The sequence below is a fragment of the Thalassophryne amazonica genome, chromosome 17 (genome assembly GCF_902500255.1).
Source record: "Thalassophryne amazonica chromosome 17, fThaAma1.1, whole genome shotgun sequence".
Classification (NCBI taxonomy): Eukaryota; Metazoa; Chordata; class Actinopteri; order Batrachoidiformes; family Batrachoididae; genus Thalassophryne; species Thalassophryne amazonica.
In genome coordinates this window covers 27,358,400-27,378,979 of record NC_047119.1, presented here as the reverse complement: position 1 = coordinate 27,378,979, position 20,580 = coordinate 27,358,400, and the positions used below count along the sequence as shown (strand labels likewise).

The 20,580-nt window shown below is 40.4% G+C and overlaps 1 protein-coding gene across 6 annotated transcripts in view; it reads right to left on the bottom strand.

Annotated features, from left to right (window-relative positions):
* Window positions 1-20,580, bottom strand: part of LOC117528866 (mediator of RNA polymerase II transcription subunit 13-like) — a 219,085-nt gene that overhangs the window by 30,320 nt on the left and 168,185 nt on the right. For 2 of the 6 annotated variants that reach the window (XM_034191442.1, XM_034191444.1), the window contains exons 5-15: window positions 13,355-13,500; window positions 10,965-11,171; window positions 5,840-6,004; window positions 5,074-5,230; window positions 4,866-4,970; window positions 3,790-4,443; window positions 3,409-3,622; window positions 2,668-2,746; window positions 1,369-1,505; window positions 1,189-1,285; window positions 860-1,080 (exon numbers count right to left, since the gene is read on the bottom strand). In XM_034191442.1, the coding sequence (XP_034047333.1) occupies window positions 860-1,080; window positions 1,189-1,285; window positions 1,369-1,505; window positions 2,668-2,746; window positions 3,409-3,622; window positions 3,790-4,443; window positions 4,866-4,970; window positions 5,074-5,230; window positions 5,840-6,004; window positions 10,965-11,171; window positions 13,355-13,500 (2,182 nt within the window). The remainder of the gene's footprint in view (window positions 1-859; window positions 1,081-1,188; window positions 1,286-1,368; window positions 1,506-2,667; window positions 2,747-3,408; window positions 3,623-3,789; window positions 4,444-4,865; window positions 4,971-5,073; window positions 5,231-5,839; window positions 6,005-10,964; window positions 11,172-13,354; window positions 13,501-20,580) is intronic. The other 4 variants (XM_034191443.1, XM_034191445.1, XM_034191446.1 and 1 more) reach the window with 4 other exon arrangements.

Genomic DNA, 20,580 nt, shown 5'->3' with positions numbered 1-20,580 from the left:
CACTGTTGCTGTCACTGCTTGTACATGTGTGGTTGTTTGTTCTGGGGTCCCGTCCCCTTGGTGTCTCGCTTTTCATCACTTCACCGTTGTCTTTCGTTCTTGTCTGTTGTCATGTTGTTTTGGTGGTCGGCCCTTGTCTGTTGGCTTTAAGTAGGATGGTGTAGGCTGATCGGGAATGGCGGATGGGGGTCAGACACGCACACCACGTTCACTCATGCACGGCATGTCGTCTTGCAAGAACAAATTGCATATACATATGTGTATTTATGTATATAAATGGTTCTGCCAGTGTGGCATTTACTATTACTATATGTGCAGAAGGGCGAAAGAAAAAAAAAAAGGACAGAAGGGGGGGGCGCCCCCTTGTGATAGAAGGCCAATAGATGAGTACAGTACACCACACTACAATGGCTGTGTCAAACTAATAATGTTGTGCGTAATCTCTGTATATATTTGCATGAATCTGAGAAGCTGAGCATTTGTGTTAAGAAGCAGATGCACCTAATTGTGGCAGCTCAGTGTAGATGACTATAATTAGCATATCCCAGCTCACAGAGCCGGCAGTCAGTACAGATGTCTGACTCAAGGCACAGAGACAGCTAATTATCTAGCTAGAGGTATCAGTGAAGCCATTCCTACATCGTGTGTGAACATGACCAACTGTAGGCTGGCCTTTTGCCAGTCAACAAGTTCATGCACTGACATAATTCACCAGTCCAATTCAGCTTGCACTTAAATACCTGATATACAGAGCTAAACACACAACTGTATTCTTCTCACGGGAGCCACTCCACAATGTGTACTAACTCTGAAGAGCAGATTTAGTTTGTTGATAATAGTACAATAAAAACCTCCATACCTTAATATCCTCTGGCCTGGGACTGGCGATGCCTCCCTCCTCCATCTCCATCCTGTATTCAGTGAGTTGGCTGGAAGCTAAAGGTGCCAGGTGGTCAGCTGGTCCGCTGGGGGCAGGGGGCTCTTGGCTTGGTATGTCACGATACGTCATGATGGGAGAGGAGGCTGGATGCTGCTCGAGAGAAGGCGGGGTGGGGAACATCCGCTGGAGGTCTGCTACTGCTGAAAGGAGAGAGAAACAGATGTAGAAAAGAAATAGAAAATGTAGTTTGTAGAGGTGGAATAAGTTAATGAAGATTTTACAGCCAACATACTGAACAATCAACTCACTTGATGGATAAGGTACTGCAACTCTCCCTTCTTTCCCATGAGGGCGATCTTCTGTAGAAGATGGTACCTTGGTAGAGTGCTGGTTGGGGTAGACGGTCTAAAAGAAATAAACACATAAGATTAGCGCTTCAGTATAACTGAGCAAGTTATACCTTCTCAAGAAAAGAATAAAAGACATACAGCATGATGCCTCACCCCTAACTCCTCCTCATCTTCATCAAATATGTTGTCTAGATCAGAAATGTTGACCACAAGGTCTTTTTCTCTGGTCAGAGAAGGATTGGTTTTGGTAGCACCTTCATCCTGACTCGAATCTTCTAGAACGGCAGACAACCAATAACATTATGGCAAAGTCTTTAAAATAAACCTCCGTGTAAACACATTTATATAATTAAGATTAACTGCATTTGTTACTAGGGATGGGTATCGAGAACTGGTTCTTTTCGGGTATCATTAAGAAATGATTCCATCTACCAACATCAATAGTCTTTTTGCTTAATGATTCCCTTATTGGTCCTTCAGAGCGGCCCTTGTTTTGAGGGTGTTTGTCGGGAAAATGATCATTTCTCTACATTGATTGCAGACCTTGCAGTGGCTCTGTAATCAACCGCTTCTGCAACGTGACACCGCTTTGAAGCGTGAGCTAATGAAGCAATGCTTCGATCCACTGGCTCGTGGGTGCTTTGATTCGCTGCTCTTCAGAAGCGGAAAGTCTGCTTCTTAACCCATCTTAAAGCCATTAATATATGTTAATCATGAGTCACTTTTGTGTGGATTAAAGTCACTAACTGGGACTCTTGTCTTGTTGTAGGTCAAGAAACGAGAATCGTTCTCCGTTCCGTTGGCACAGCTCCAAATGCTGCAAGGCTCACTGCCGCACAGCGAGACAGAGTCCGCAGCGAGCGTGACAGAGTCCACTCGGAATTAATAACTTCAAAACGAATTGCCACCTTAAATAAAATGACACCTCTTTCCAAACGTTGCAATACAGACAATAAACTACAATCGACTAAAACGTTTTTTTCCTCCCAAAAAGAGATGTCCAGCATTCATTATAAATTACATCCTGATGTGCAGCATAGCCAGCTGAGCTCAGCTCAGATGTATGGAAACACATTCATGCCAATAATGTCTGAAAGGAAATGCTTTTTAAAAAAAACTACAGATTTTATTTCTATTTATGTTCAGAGATCAAGGATCCACCATGTAGAGTTTATTATGTGCAGAGTTTAAATATCCAGTGACCAATTTCATATTTATTTACATTAAGACTCAATAAAATGTTGTTGACATAGAAAACCTGTAAAGCCTACTTTTAGTACACAGAAAATTTACAAGAGATATCGATAAGGGAATCTATATGGAATCTGATCGAAAAGCAGAATCGATAATGGTATCGATAGTTAAAATCGTATCAATACCCATCCCTATTTGTTACAAAATGTGAATATGGTGTTGAAGGAGGTGTCTGTGCCCCACCAGACTTCGGAGCGGAGTTAAAAATAGACATTGCGTCTTTTCCATCAGGCAGCGTGCTATTGGTGGTGATATCTTCTCCCTGACACACAATTAAGAGTGAAAGAAAAAAGTTTAATTTCAGTCGCTTGCCAGAAAAGTGAAGAGTCCTGTTTTTAAACAGACAATATGAACAAAACTGTTGGCTCCACAGGCATTTTGTGCCTAAAATAAACCGTGAGACTGCAAAAGCATCTTGTTGGTCCACAGAATATTTGGTTGTTCAAATTATACAGCAGCAACAAATGTTTACTACTGGTACTGTATATTTCAAGTGTTTGTTTACATAAACGGTACTGTGCAAAAGCATTTCTGTGCAAAATGTATCAACAAATATTGAAAAGATGCTAAAAAAGTAAAATATGTAAACACTTTTCGACTTCAAAACTATGCAATTTCTTGCACATGGTCTGCTAAAGTTTGTAATGACCAAGACAAATGTCTGTGTTATGTACTGGACATGCTACAAAGAAACCAAGCTGGAATTATTCAAATCAGATCATTTCTTTTAATAAAATAGAAATATTTGATTTTTATCTGAATGTTTGAAAACAACAAATGTAATTTTCTTTTCATCGAACATGTTAGGCTATTTTAGTCTAGAATATTCTAGGCTTCCTAAAACCTTTGCACAGTACTGTGTATTGTGTAATTTTTCTGAGCTTTTCTAATGTTAAATTTATTCAACTGAATGCTGAGCACTACCTTAGCTCTCTTGCTGGATTCTCGCACTTGGCCTTTTAGCCTCTTCAGCGAAGAGAAAGTGTACTCGATGTCTCCTTCTTTGAAGTCGTAGGGATCATCCCCAGGCTCCCGAAGCGCCTCCACAACTGGCTGCTGGAACAGACCCAAGGTGTGGATGTGGTCTCTCACCCTCTCCTCTGAGAGTTTAAATCTCTTCTGCGTCTGTGTGTACAGTCTGGAGGAGACAAGTAAAATCAATCAGTCCCTCACACGTTTCTTTCTTGATACTTTGCTGTCTACAGATTTCAAAATGTCGTGCAATCTCCCATTATTTTGAGCCACCTGTTGCTTTTCCTACCCACACATATTTTGAGAAACACTGTTACTGGATCTCTGCCTGACCTTTTTAGTGGCGTCCCCTCAGTGGCTGTCTCGCTCTTCATTTCTTCAAATTTGTCAGAGGGGATTTCCGGAGGTCTGATGTCAGTCTTAGCCCTGGGAATCCTGAAGCCTCTCCACCAGGCAGCTCCATTTTCCCTTGGCTTCAGCAGAGCTGTATAAACAGCCGTTTCGCTGGTAATCACCCCTAACCCAGACGTCCCATCTGGACACACAGTAATGTCCACGGGGCCATCAAGGACCTCTGGGTCCTGGACACGGGGATGTGGGCTTAGTGTGGGAGGAAGTGGCGACACTGGTGAATGCTGAAGAGACTCGTGGGCTTTCCTGCCATCAGACAGAGGCTTAGGATACTTGCAGCTTGGCAGTGTGGTCAGAGGCTCCAAGGGTTGGTCAATCGGTACCAGACCCCCAAGTTGGGGCCCTCCCGGTGAGTCCTGTTCAAGTTGAGTGTCCTGTGTAACAGATACACGGTGATGAAAAGGGGTCATGGCTGGCCTCTTGGACTGTTTCTCAGCCTTCTCAGTCTTGTCGCTGGTCTTATGTTTGGGCTGAGGTGGCATATATAAGGACGGACCAGAGGACTGTGCAGAGCTGGCATTAGTCTGCGGGTTGGCAGTGGATGTGGGGGTCAGATTCGTCTTCTGTTGTTTCAACCTGCAAGAAAATCAGGCAGGTTTCAGTAAGATAGAAACACTTAAAATCCTCTTAAGATCTGTTTTGTTTTTGGTGGTAATTTAGCATCATCTCAATTAGAATACTGCATGTTTAGTGTTTGATCTTTGTTAATGTTTACACAAGAAGCAAACTATTCAGTAATGAATAATTCCTAATGTGTGTCTTTGATATGACACTAGCATTCCCAGTGACAGTTAAATTCATTTTTTCCATTCTTTACTTTAAGCATTTGGATAATTCTATGATAACGGAATTACCATGAAGCAAAATCTAGCCGTATTTTAGCCAGCCATTAAAAATTTGCTTTGTCTGTAATTCTGTTACCACAGAATTGCTCATTTCAAAAACTTTCATCCTATGTTTAGTTAGAATGTCGTGTCAGCCAGTATGTCTCTTTTTACCTGGAACAGCTGCAGGATGCCCTTGCTCCCGCATCGTTGAAGTCCCACGTGGTCACTCCATTTGGCACCTCCTGATTTGTCATCATGTCATTGCACTGATTAATTCTACAGGGAACAAACAGATTCCATTAAGACGCCAGTTCAGCCACATCCCTTCAACATCAACTATTCCAAACAGAGGGAATGGGATCAATTTAAAGTAACATACACGTGTTGAGGTTGGTTGAGATAGCACTCCCTCCACGCCTGATGGACCACCTGGCACGTCAGCTTCTTCCCAGAATGCTTTGGACTGATGTTGGTAACCCCCATGCTGCTGTCTGGTGTGGGGACACTTGAGACAGAGGTCACAAAGCCACTGTCCGCTGAAAAGATGAAAAGTGGTGCAAAAAATTTAAAACATTTATTGGTGGGTTTTTTTGTTATTCATGCATTTGTGTCTTCCAGGATTAATGTTAGTAATGTTTTATTTTCTTGTTTACCATGTAAGAATCTGAGATGTCTTAAAATGATACGGCTGCTAGAGTTTTGACTACAACCTGGAAATTTGATCTTATCACACCTGTTCTGACTTCCCTTCACTGGCTTCTTGTGAATTTTACTCTGGAGAGCACTTTGAAATTTTCTGACTGAAAGTATCTACTATATGAACACATTTTTTATTATTCTCATACTTCATCTTAAAATCCAGACAAGCACCAGCTTGAAGGTGAAATCACTTAAGTCTTGGCACGTAAATCTTGACTTCTTGATTTCAGTGCCAGGACGTGCCAGGAGTGATTTTCTGTATCTCTCCGGACATAGAGCACAATCCCTTTTGCTGTTCTTTTGTGTGTTCTTGACTAAACTCAGTTTAGTATCTCTGACTGATCCACACATTTAGTAATGCTGCTGAAGTGTGTCAGGTCCATTGGGTAACCACTGTATGTACACGTGTACGGCTGTGTACACATGTACTGTGGTCTGTTTGCTACCTGAGCATGGCTGCTCTGGAGACGTCGGGGGCGTGAGCGGCACACTGCAGTGGTTTGCCTCTCTAGAGAGACTGTAAACTGCCGGAACAGGAGGAGGTTGTTCCACTGGTAGGTCTCCCTGGGCAATCAGCACAAAAGCAGCTGGGTACGTCATCCTCACGCCGCCTAGCAAGACAAAAAAAAAAGAAATCATCAGTACACAGAAAAAGAATGGCATCCAGTCATGTTAACAGAATTATAAAAATGCAGAATCAGGAATGTCCTGGTGGTTTGGGACAATGACCATGTCATCACCACAGGTTCCTGTGGATGTGACTGTGAACTTGGACATGGTGCAACTTATACCTTCTGCATTTACAGTCAGAGCTTCATGGAGTGGAAAATCAAATCTTAAAAACAAGCAATGTATGAGCTAATGCACGTACAGACCCCGCGCTGACTGTAGCTTTCCCATAAATCATGCAACCTTTTCTTATTTTTTTTGTCGTTGTTATTTAAGGATTGTTTATGGGCAGCGCAGTGATATAAGAGGGTAGTACACTTCCTTCCAAAACAGAAGGTGCCCAGTTCAAGACCACCTGTGGCCATTCTACGTACGTACATCTGGAAGTGCATCAGGAAGGGCATCTGGCATAAAACACGTGCCAAATCAACATGCAGATCCAGATCTGATCCACTGTGACAACCCCAAGCAAAAAAGGGAAAAGCCAAATAGAATTAGTTCAGTAATTTCCATCTGTCCCTTTGTGTGACCGTCTCTATGGGTTCTTTTAAAAGGCAGCTGAAGACATTTTAGTTTAGTCAAGCTTTTAGTTGATTATTCTCTTAAATACTGCTTTTTAACATGGTTGCGTATTTTGTTTACCTTTCGCGAAGCACTTTGTGATTTTTATCTGTGAAAGGTGCTATATAAATAAAGTTTCTTCTTCTTCGTCTAATTTCCATAACCGATCCAGCGCCGCCTAAGCATTGCACAGGTGACAGTGTTATCTATAGGTCAATACATTGGCCAAAAAAAAAAAAAAGAGCCACTTAAGAAAAAAGAAGAGAGAGAGACACTTTTAGGAGTGATCTGTTGCATCAAAGCTCACCACAAACTAATCCATTCATCATTATGTGTTGTTTTTAATTTGTTGAGTTCTTGTTTTTGAGTTACTGTCTGCACAAGCTGACTGGGATGATTAACCCACTCACCTACATTTTTCCCGTATGCTGCTAGCAGTGCACAGAACACTACACTGTATTTAATTAGATTTTTATAATCATTTTATTACGATGCATTCATTGGCAAATATCTGTGCTGCAACAAATATTATTATTATTATTTTAAAACTGGATTTTGTAACATGATTGATGAGTTATACATTTAATTTTGCTGGAACAAGAATGTTTGAACATTTAAAATATTTGCTGCTGATGCACTGTTAAAGAAGAAAAAACTTAACAGACATTCTAATGTGAATTAAACCTTTGCAAAGTACTTCAGACAATCCAGACAATAGAACAAAAACTGATAAATATCCAATGCATCCATCTCTACAAATCTATTTACATTATTTTGTTGGTATCATTTCAGGCAGCAGATCTTTTCTTTTTTGCCTGTTTATGTAGAGAAGCTGCATATATCAATGGCAGCTTTGATTTGGTCATGTATCAAACTGAAGCCTGGGTGAGCTGACTGAATAGATGAAGCTGTAACTGTAACTTTGTGGGCATCAGCTTGGCTTCTCTTTCATTTTACTTCCACCGCTCTCTTACATTCATTCCCCCTAAAAGACCATGCAGATTAATGCAGCCAAAACACACTTCAATGGCAGCCTGGTCAAAAGCGCCTGCGAGTTGAGAGTGGAGACTGAGCGTAATCAGTGTGTTGTTGCTTCCTCACGGTTTGCTTTTCTTGTAAACATAATTGTACTGTAATGTGTTTTTACGCCTGGTCTCACGCTGAAAAGACTGCCAACATGCTTTTTTATGTATTGTAGTTTAATGACAGTGTATAATATGCAGTGCATGCTATGAAGTGACACCTCAGAAATGTGTAAGTAAAAAAAAAATTCTGCAGCTGGCAGTTTACATCACAACACTATGTGTATCATCATGTTTGCATTTATCTGTTGGTCTGTGTGGATGTATTCCTGCAAACACAATCCCTCATTAACAATATATGGTAGACAGACACTTCATATTTACACTGTGAGGAACCTCCGGAGAGCAGCTGAGATGGTTATATTGGTTGATTTAGACATTACTGAGGACAAAGTGATTTCTTGTGAATCCAATAAGAATGACAAGTTGACACTTTTTTTAATCCTGTGCATGTAAAAAGGTGAAGCGGGTAACTGTAATCAGTCCTGTGTATGTCTGTCTGTGAACAAGATAACTAAGAAACAGCTACACTGAGTTTTGCCAAACTTGGTGGGAATCATACTTGTCCAAAAATCTCGAGACAGCTCATGTTTTGAGAGCATGCTGTACCTTTGCAACCAATAAGGCATGATATATGACCAAAATTTATATTGATCAGCAAAATATTTGTGAATGATTGGTAACATGATATCAGATACGGATACAAAGTATTCCAGTCTGCAGAATGCACAGGATTTGCATCAGCCCTCAGATACCCTTCATTTAAGGCCCCTTCACACATACTGCGAATATGTACAACTCCAGGGCGACACCCGTTGGAGCAGCTGGTATGTGCGCACAACAAAACATTGCGCTGACGGGCAGGCGTGTAGGATGCTGGTGCGACGGTTCGGGAACACAGTGCCACCAGCTGTACGATGTCGTTACACATCGTGCAGCTAAATGACAAATAAAAAAATACATGCTGCAACAGTACCATACACGTGGAAACACAGCAGCTTTTCCCCCCAAAAAATACATGTCACCCACAGGATTTGAACCCGTGCTTTCCAAAAGCTCTAATTGCACCCAGAAACTTTACATCGCTGTCCTGTAAAAGGTGCTGAACACTGCCTCATATCAGGAAGCACATGGACGTATATAAAAAAAATAAAAACGACCATATAAAACCATCGCATTGTATTAAATCCCTCCCATCAAGCGGGCAATACAAATATGATCTGTCTGTTCCTCTGTAGATGACCCATGGTCACTGATGTACAGTCATGAAATTACATGAATGAGAAGCAGCTCGCTGGTCTCATTCATGTCCACATCTGCTGGCGCATGACCTGCTGGCCGAGGCGTGTCTTGTGGAAGGTGTGCCGCAGGACACCGCATCATGTGGAACAGAGCTCACGTTGGTGCCGTGACAGTCAGATCGCCTGCTGCGTTTTATGATCTGATGGTCCGTTTCAACCTGGGGGCAGCCTGTCCATGTGCGCACCCTGCACGCGCACACTTGCAAACAGCAAAGACACACATGCGTCACAGTGGTCAGTTGTTAGTCCATGTCCATCCAAACACAGTACTGTCCAGCTGGGATGTCCAGAATGACAGATCAGATTCATGTGCACTTAATGCGCAATTCAAACAAATTCGCACTATGTGTGAATGGGCCCTTAAGGGGCTTTCACAGTGGCGTATTCGTAGAGCTGCTCATTGCAGCGTTGTGTTTCATTTAAATATGCCCGAAATACGTGCGTACTCAGCCTTTAACAGTGTTCGTTCATACTTGCAGCTGCGTGTGTTCGCGTTTTAATATGCGCACACAGTTGCGTGTGTCATGCCGCACCAGTTTCAGTGCTATTTTCTGCCTCTGTGGGTGCGCTCTGATCTTTACTGCATGGTGTGGTGCGGCTCAGTAACAGTCATTTATCATTATTATTATTTTTTTTTATGCAGCGAGTGCGAGTTTATTTTAGAGTCAGAGCTCTTTTCAGCTTTGATCAGACTGATCGATCAGGGCGTTTGATGAGTGCACCGACATGCAGCGAGTGCGCGTTTATTTTAAAGAGTCACAGCTCCGATTAGACACACACAGAGAGAGAGAGAGAGAGAGAGAGAGAGAGAGAGGGAGGGAGAGCGTGTGCGCGTGAGAGAGCGGTTTTATTTTATTATAAGGAATCTGAGAGAGAGAGAGAGAGAGAGAGAGAGAGAGAGAGAGAGAGAGAGAGAGAGAGAGAGAGAGAGCGGTTTTATTTTATTATAAGGAGTCTGAGAGAGAGAGAGAGAGGGAGCGCACTTTTATGAAACGATGCGACACAGTGAAACAGTTATATAATTAGTCCAGTATGATAAAGTGAAGCAACGATCTTGCAGTATCTGTATCTATATAGCTCCAGAAGAACAGGGAGATGTGAAGTGGTGCACAGTACCGTGCTGAAGCGTGGGCGGGCTCACAATAGCGGACAGTAGCACGGCGCTGTGTGTACTCGCGTGAAGGCTCCATGCTGTGCTGTACGCCGAAGAAAATTAAACAGGTTTAATTTCTTTCATCCTACGCGTGTAGCCCTCAACATACTGCTACGTATTGAGAAAAAACTCCTCGTGAAGTGGGTGGAGAGCTGCTGATTACAGCGTAGATGATACGCTGTAATCAGCAGCTCTACGAATACGCCACTGTGAAAGCCCCTTTACCCCTTACTTTTTGGTTCTGCCAAAGAAAATTATCTTTTGTTTATCAGTTTTAATGTCGTTAAGACACTAAAACGTAGGGGTGGTGACCAAGTGGTTAGAACACTTGGTTTCAGTGCGGAAGGTTGCTGGTTCAAACCCCACCCCTGCCACATTTCTCCATGCAATTGTGGAGTTGCGTCAGGAAAGGCATCCGGCGTAAAAGCTGTGCCAATTTCACATGCAGATCCACCTCAGATTTGCTGTGGCGACCCCAAGTGAAAACAAGGGAGAGATGAAGGGACTTACTTCAGTGTCGTTATGACCTTATTCAACATGTGCACTTCTAATCACAGATTTGCGGTTGGCAAATTAGTGAATCAGTCCAACAGCGATAACTCAAATATTCTTGATGAAATCTCATATTCCAAAACCATCTACCTCTCTATCTATCTCACAGACACAATGGTGTACATGGATATGTTAATTTAATTGCTGATTAGCAAACACTACTTTTTTTTTTTACCTAGATTCCAAAGTGCCTAAAACTTCAAGCAATTCAAGTCCCACTTTTCCACTGTTTTATATGCAAACATTTCCATACCTACGATGACTTCTACTGCCATTGGACAGTTGCAATCGTAAGCCTGGCCTGTGTCTTCTTTGTCCTTTTCGCCACTTCCTTCTTTTTGTTGAAGTACCATGGGGTAAAAGTAGCTCCATTCCTCCATCAGCTTCCGTGCCGCCGGGTCAATCATCTTATATGCCTGACCCGTTAGAGTGCCACTTAGACCATATGGACTCAAGATGACTGCAGAAATTAAGAAAAATAAAAACAACAAAAGTAATTATGAGATGTGAATATGAATCAAGACAATGGGCCTCATGTATCAACGTGCGTACGGCGATATTTGAGCATATATGGGGTGTACGCCAAAACGGCTACGCTACTTGGCATTTATCAATGTGGTCGTTGGCGTACGCTGCGCTGAAAATATACACCAGGTCGAGAGGTGGCGTAAATTACACACCAAAATGAACCAGCGCTGGAATCCACATAAAAATGAAAATTATCAACATGATAAACAGTGCCATCATACAAATCAATGCATATGTTACATAAATAATACTTTCCTGATTATACTACATAATAATCAATACAAATCCCGCTTTTGCGGGATTGCTGGTCTATCGAGCACGATCCGTGGCCACAGCACTGACCGCAAAGAAAGCGCTGCTCGCCTTTTTCTCCAGAGCAGCGCTGAGCTTAACTTTATGTGGTGTGATCGTTTTAGACAATGAAATTGATAATTACAACTGTAGTGTTGTCATTCCCTTCGCCCGTGCTGCAATCAGGTTTTGTTTTCTCCATTCGTTTGTTACAATAAAATAAATAAAGAAATACATTTTAAAAATAAAGAAATCTGAAAAATTAGGCGTGTCTTATTAATTGAGCGAGCAATTACTGACATTACATGTCAGTAATGTCAAGAATTACTGACATGTGAAAAGAGAATACAGTGGTCCCTCTCTATAATGCGGTTCACCTTTCGCGGCCTTGCCGTTTCGCGGAGTTTTTAGTCCAATTTTGCATGCCTTTTTTTTTTTTTACAGTGTTCTGTGTTCTGCGTGTCTGTTTATAAGAATCTTCTCGCCCAGAATAAAAAAGAGCGCCAACAACTACTCATAACTGTGTTTGTCACTCGGAAACAAGACACCTGCAGCGAGGTGTGAGTGGAAAAAGGCGCGGCGTCAGGATGCAGAGGCGCGATCAGAGGAACTGTGAAATACTGGTCAGTCACTATTAATAATTTCTTATGTGTCCAACCTCGTACGTTGATCGTTAAAATTAAATTCGTTAGTTCTAAAAGCCATCATAATTATTTATAGGAAAATGTTCTATTTTTATTTCTCAAACAAATGTTTGGGCCTGAAAACAGTTTGGTCTTATTTTTCTACTAAGGTTTGAACTTTGAGAGTGTTTACACACGAGAGAAAAGTGAGAAAATGTTCATGCCTGATTGAGAAAGTGTATAAAGTGGTTTTACAGCTTTGAAACGTCTATAATAATTGTAAAAAATAACGCTGACTACGTCGCGGTTTCGCGTATTACGGGCTATTTTTAGAACGTAACTCCCGTGATAAAAGAGGGACCACTGTAACACTTTTTTGATTCTACTACAAAACAATTGATACGACGACCGCTTTTGATGCTCTATTGGCACGCTTCGTGATTGGTGGAGTTCTTTTTCTTTACCGTCTACCTGGCTTCCATGTCGTAAAATGAGGGTGTGTCTGAAGTGGAGTCTGAATATTTATGGGCGTGTTTATTATAATTACGATTTCACCCGCCGCATTTATCAAGGTCACCTCAGGCATACGCCGGAAATGGGCAGGTGCGCACTGCTTGATACATGTCACGGCAACTTTGGTGTACTTCAAATTTACACCGTAAATTTACGCCACAAGTGCACAACGTTGATACATGAGGCCCAATGAAACAATGCGATAGAGATGGACACATCGTTTCACTGATGAGTGAAAGCAAACACGGACACATTCAGCCATCATGGTGAACAGCTACGGGCACATTCACATCATTACCAATACAGATGATATGAGTAATCCCATTTATGTACTTAATCATTTCTACTGTGTTTTATTATGCACATACTTAATGATCACAGCAGTACAATTAATATGCAGTTTGTCTGCGATACCCTCATTTGAGCAGTATTATTAATATTTTATCCAATTATTATGACAAGCTTATATAATCATAAAATCAGCATGTTTACTCCTGAGTTATTAATTGCATGTCAAGATCCACTTCTTGTTAGTGCCTCAACTTTGCAATTCAAATGTTCACATTGATCATTAATGTGATACACTCCTGGGTTTACTTCCCTGTCATTGTCACATGCTCACAGGTTATGATTTCTGTTGTGTTCAGAGCACATAGATAAAAAAAGGAGTGCAGGTTTGTGGCATTACCTTGTACTGGTGTGAGGGAGGTCTGCGCGAGGCGGATGTGGTTTTCTTTGATGTGGTAAGCAGGCTGGTGCTGGGCAATCTTCACACTGGTGCACACGTTGCTCTCCCCGTGGAGGAAGAAGGAGAAGGAACACGATAGGTGTTCACTGGGGACAAAAGACACCGAGGTGTTAGATGACTGGACTGCTGCTCAGGAGGGTCTGATTTTCTGAGCTGATCAATGAGCCACACAGAAATCTACTGAGTTTCAGCTTGGACACACAGGGGTCGGGGGGGTGGGCGCAAAAAATGAATTCACTACAATATATAAGTAGGCAGTTTCAATACTATCCAAATCAAATCTCAAATATTATGAACTGATAAAATCAACAAGGTATATGAGTCTTTAATTAAAAAAAAAAAAGTGCCTAGACTGGCTTATCTGAGCCTGGTTTCACAATTTTATTGCAGTTTATTTAATTTCTTTTAGATCAATAATTCTAACTAACTCTTTCATTACCATTTAGTAGTTCCAAACATGTTGCAATCACTGAATCTAATCCCACAGGCCTACACTCAATACCTATTCTATTTGTCAATTAATATCTATATTTGGAATAATCTGCAAACTGTTTATAAAATGCCACACAACAAGAAAAAAAAAAAAATCATAATACCCCATAGCAACAGGTCTTCTATGCTCCAACCAACAATAATACATAAATAATCAAAGATATTTTTGAATATTTATCTTTGAATGTAGGATGGTTCTGGGTCTGCAGAAGCCAGAAATAGAGACTCAGACTATTTACTTACAAAATTACATGTAAAATATTTATTTTCCACATAACTGTCAATAATCTATTGTTTGCAGGATCAAATAATCTCCACATTAAATCAGCAGCAAATTGTGACTTGTGCATCAAATCAATACTGAATCTTTGTTAACCTAAATAAATTGTAAGATCAAAAAAAAAAAACAAGAACATTTTCATTATCAACTAATTTGCCATTCATTTTCTTTATTAATTGATGAGTTGTTTGTTCCATAAAAGTTTAGAAATTGGTGAACAGTGAAGATTAGGTCCTCAAACCTCTTGTTTTGTCCATGCTCAAAGATATTCCATTTATTGTCAGAGAGGAGGAAAGAAAATAGAAAAAAAATATTAGAAAGTATTTATTTATGTATTTAAGAAGGTGAAATCAGATTTTTTAATTGACTCAAAAACAATTAATATATTAATCACTGCAGCTGTAAAAAAAAAAAACAAACAAAAAACAAACAAACAAAAAAACACTTGTCAATTATATATACCAACTCCAGCACAAAAACTTCAAAGAATGTGAAATTGTTAAACATTTAACAATAACTTATGAATATATACATAAAAAGTAACATATGGGATGAAACTTTACCGTTTAAAAATAAATTATTTCTTTGAGGTGTCATTTTCTGAGAAAACTGAGTTGTAATTTAGTCAGTTTATTACAGTCACCCCAAGCTCCTGTCTTTGCCATGACGTCCATTCATTTGACAACTGTTTTATTTTTCTTCAATGGACACCTTCTGAAAAATATAGCAAAATCTCACATTTGATTTTTGTTGAAATATGGATGTTTGGCTATTTCACATTTGAATATTTCAAATTTCTTTAAACATGTTGATAAGCACTAGATTCTCACTCAAACTTTACCGTGCCTAAACTTTTTGTTCACCAATATAAGTGCACTATAATAGTGATGCATCTCACTCTATTTCAATTGCAAACTGTGTTAGCATGTAAATTGAAACAAAAAAAAGTGAAGTATATTTAAAATAGAGGTGATAGTGACATATAATTGTAGCTGCTGAAAAGTAAACCTGAATATGGCTGGTGTTTGCAGCCATAACAGATGAGTGTTTTTATTTTTTTTTCCTCTTAAAAAACAACAATATCGCGAGCACACTCATAATGCATCTTTGTAAAAGCCTTCTTAGGCTCCACATTCATTGATCATTTTCATCATTTCCCACGTAGGCTCCTTATTGCAGGTATAAATCCTCATTTGGTTATGACTGATTGTGGTGACGGCACGTTTACATATGCAGTGCTCTCTTTATTACAAAGCCCAGACACGGTTCGTCATGCACTAATAGTTTTTTTTTTTAATCACCAAAGAGTAATTGTTGTGCCCCACTTCCAATCTATACACCGAGTGGGTGTGATGGACATCATTAACAACGAAGCCTGTTTCACTGATGTATATTTTTAATCTGTACAGCTCCTAACCACCTTGTTTTAGATACATCAGCCTGACAATAAAGTCAGCAGGTACTGTAATCTCCTTGTGATTACCCTGCTGCCTATGCAATAACCTCTGTGCCCCGAGGGAGCCGGACCTCCATTACAGACAAGTCTCCAAGGAAGAAAACATCACAATGCACTGGCACTAGCGGCCTCCAGGTGGCACTAAATGCACCTACAAAAAGGGGAGACGAATTTTCTCTACATCATTCCTGATGCTCACAAAAACACAGCCACCGAACAGCAGGCGGTTTGAACGCTGGTGTACACAATCACAGGAAGAAGGGCAGCGCTAAGGCACATGCATATGCATGGGCAAGCTTGTGACAAGTGTGCACGCCAACATGTGCTGCCTGAACACAACAGACACTCTCTCACATGTAGACACAGCAAACAGTTCACATCGCTACAACACGACTCAAAAAAAGAGCTTTCAATGTCAGCGTCCTGCAACCTTGTCCTCAGTGCATCATTACACCATATGAAGAGCTATATATAGTTGCATGGAGATGCTCTGGGGAACAGCTGCATGTCAACTGTACCAATGCGGAAAACTGTGCACACACAAAGAGCCACAGTTTACATTTAGGAGCTCTCCTGGTCTGTTGAAATAACACACGAACCGATTACCATGTGACTCCTGCTGCATGAACAGATGAACACGACCTATAAGACACCCCCACCCCCAACCCCAACCATCAATGCTCTTGTTTATTAACTAACATCTATTGGTTATATTTTTAGCAGGATTAGTCATTACAAATTAACAGATTATTGGAACACTGTAAAGTGGCTGATCTTGCTGGTGTTTAGCTCGATAAATGAATGGATCAAGTTGAAAAAAAAATCCAAAACATGAGCTTTGATCACTGATGATGGTATGCGCTCTGATGAATGCTCTTCTATTTGTACTGACTGGTTGAGTTTGTTATTACAGCTATGCTTCATTCCTTCCACAGAACTACCAGTTGCATTGATTACACGAGAACAATGCTCATAAAATTGTGCAAGAGTCTTCAGCACCTTAACGCGTCTGTGTAAATGTGTTTTTATATGTTCCCATTCACTACAAACCTCACGGTAAAGTGGAAAGACACTATTGTAATGACCGTGCCTGTTTGTCCGTCTCTCCATGGCAATACTTTCAAAATACAAACAGCAATTTCAATCAGATGGCGGAAAAAGTCAGTGGACCGTCATCTTGCAACACAAGCTATGTCAAAGTCAAAGGTCAAATTACAGGTTATTATCTAAAATAGATTAATAACCATTTCTCTTGAGCTACATGAGATGCTGAAACACGGGTTTCTGCTCTCCTGACATGAGTGACATTACATGATGACGTCAAGCAAAGTCGAGAAGCTACATGGTTGCTGTGAGGCGCTGTCACTGCCTCGATGCCTTGTTATTTCATTTTATTTTATTAAATCATACTGTCAAGTTGAGTTTTTAAAAAGAGAAATGTGTTTCTTGTTAACCCTCTGGAGCCGACGCCATTGTATACGACGGCTAAGACCAAGCTTTACTAAATTATAAATAACTTTTTAATGATATGAGATAGAAACCAACATTTTTTGCTGAAAAGTTAACTCCGCGGACTTTCGAGCCAGCCATTGGCCATCTTTGTACTCCTCACAGAAACTGTGTGATGACGTGCGCAATGTGAGTGTCCAATCAGAATTGGTTCACTGTCACATGGTTTTCCAAAATCCAATCGTAGGGCAGATTCACCTCACGTGAAAAGCCAAAGATCGTTTTCAGCAGTGATATGTTACTAGTTGGCCCGTTTGAATAGCCCCCTGGGTGCTCCAATGAGTACATACTATTTGGGCGCCCTGCGCCATTACGCACAGTGATCAGTGAAAGCAGACGGAGCAGACGGAGAGCCTCTGATGACAATCTCACGTGCTCAAACAAAGAGTGTGTAACTATCGGGATTGCTCCACTAGTTTGCATGTGAATGTTACTGGATAACTCTGTTGCTTTCTCGGTGTAAAGCACTTGTTTACCATATCAAAATAACAAAATGCATAGACCATTTTGTATATATTGTTCAAAATGTGCATTTGTATTTATTGTTTGAACCATTTTGTTGTACAGTCTTTCACACAAGACCTCAAATTACCTTTATAAAGTGTCAAAACAGTTGTTTATTATAATTTGCTGTGTGTGGAAAATTATTTTTCGCTTTATTTTTTCCTTGCTTATTTCTGATTGTAAATCTTTATTACACTTATAAAACACAACTAAAACATATATATTCTGAAAGCACAGGTTTTCCTGAAAAAAAGAGACATAAAACTTGATTGTGGGATGCAGGGACAGCTGTTAACAGCAATAATAAACCATTTTATGCCAGGCGAGTGAACTGTCCAAAAAATGCCCTCGGACACAAAGAAGCATATTTTTTCAGATGTAAAAAAAATCCAAACTACTTTTGAGCTTAACAACCAACAAACAAGGTCTAATAACCAATAAATATGATTTGCATGATGTTCAGTTTTAACAGTAAAGGGCAGAGACATGAGATATTAAAAGTTTTCTTTCACTTCTTACCAATTATTGTTTTAGCATATTAAGAAGCTTTTCATTGTTTTTGCTGCTTTTTACTTTCCTTGCATTTTTTAAAAGTCACGCCAAGACTTTTGTATTTGTGCCAAAAGGTTGTATTTTGTAGTATGAACAAAGCTCAAGTGCTGGATTAGAGTCCAGGTCTAGATCATCACTAGATAAAATAAAATGAAAAGTAACAACCCATAAGTTATGAAGTTCCACAAAAATTGTTTCATTACTTTTGGAGCAATAGTGCAAAAATGACACAAAATCAGGGAAAAATATAGTCTCCTTGGCAGAGGAACTAATGCTGGAAAAATGAAGGCTCCATTAGTACTTTGCAATTTACTTCCCTCTCATGTGAATAATTCTGTATAGATTGTTATTACAGTTTATGTGACGTGAGTACTGATCGTGACTGATGTTTGTACAAAAATAAGACTCCCAGTGATGCACTGTAAAACCACAGAAGCAGCCAAAACAGCAGGAAATAACAGCTGGGTGGAGAGAATATTCATCATCTCCACTCTCGTATTTTCATCTCTTTCTGTCTATAAATTAGACGATTATCTATAAGAATGAGGTTGGATGCTTTTGATATTTCAGCCGGAATTACTGTGCGTCATCACAAAGAGCACACACTCCAAATTGTGTTGTTACACATTGCAAACGAATAAATGATTAAAAAATGGATTTAAATCACATTATCCTGCGCGTTTCACTGCTAAATGATTACAAATCAATTAGTCTAAACAATAACAGCTATGCAACTATTATGACTTCACATCTATTGTGCTTTTAAAACTGAAATAAAGTGCAATTAAATGTGAGTCATAGAGGAGCAGAAGTGGAAAATGGGCATGATTGATGTTCCCTGTCCTTCTACAAAGGGCATTTTCCTGCACAGTAAGGCAGTGTGAGCGTGCGGACGCACCGGGCTCTCTGCCTCCTTGGGGACATTTGTGCAGTTGGAAAGCACGCGTGTGTGAACAGCGGGCGGATATGTGTGAGGCTGCTGCTGTATGTGCCGGACTGCATGAGTACAGGTATTAATAAATGAAGAAGAGTGATGGCTGAGACTCGCCTCGGGGCTGACAGTAGTGGAGAGAGATGGAGACGAGATGGGGTGGGGGTAGTAGAGAGAGGAAAAAGTGTGTAAAAGAAGAAGAGAAGGAGGAAATAAAGAACTACATGAATGAGCAAAAAATGGAACAAACAGTGGGATAGAAAGTGAGGAGGAGAAGAAAGGAAACAGGAGAGAAAGAGGGGGGGGGTGAATAATTCAGTGCCATGCACTGCGATTGCTGCACACATATTGATGAGATCATAGTTTTAATGGGAGGCTACTGAGGACAATTTTATGGTGAAATCAATCAGGGAATGTCGACCACAAGGACCCGCACGCAGACACATCATATACTGTAAAGTGCACCCCCCCCACTCAAAATACATGGATGTGCTGTCAGATTTTAGGACTAACTAATAACCCTCTAAAAACTGATTTTTACTCCTAAGCTGCTGCATGACAGCGTCGGCTCTACCAACGTTCAGACAGGATTGCATGGCTATATCGCCAATGGCGACAGAACTACATGCTGGTAATACAAAACGTAGCAAAAAGAAGCTGGTGTGGAAACAGTTTCACCCTGTTAGTCTAATCCTGGGGGAATATTGTAAAAGAAAGCAATTATGTCAAATTCATCTGTATTTCTCGGTATTTGGTGCAAACATCGAGTTCATCCATGGGCTGTTATTTTGTTGTGGCTCAAGGCTTGACACCCGACCACAACAGTGAATTCAACCAATCAACGTCTTTCGACGTGCAGCAGAGAGGAAATGCTGACTGTTGCTGAGGATGCAGGTCAAAAACTGTCTTCATTGCTGGTTACTGATACTGGCATCACAAATGGTTTCATCCAACACAACGACCACAAACACCACCCAGTTTCTCCAGTCAGAATTCTGAAGGTTTCCTTGGAATTTATGACTAAGTAAAAACAAAATACTTCAAGGGCTAGGGTTGATGTGCCCTAACAACGTTGAGCAGTTCAATACTCAAAGACGACCAGGATTCAAACTCAGTAATCCTGTGTTTAAGCTCGTCTAAAAATGCTGGATACAAACCATCCAAAGCTTATAGTGCTGGTCACTTAATTAAAAACTATTTTCTAACTATTTTATAATTAATACATTAATTATGTCTATCCATTCATCCATTTTCTATACCTTCTTACTCCAATTGAGGGTCATGGGGGCTGTAGCCTATTAAATCAATTATGTTATTTGTGTCAGGGTTTAAATTCTGTTCTGGTTATCTGGTTTTATTTTCTAGTCTGTTAGTTTTTTTCTGTTTCATTGGTTTTCTGTGTTTATTCTCTTGTGGGGTTTTCCGCTTGAGTCTGTCTGTCC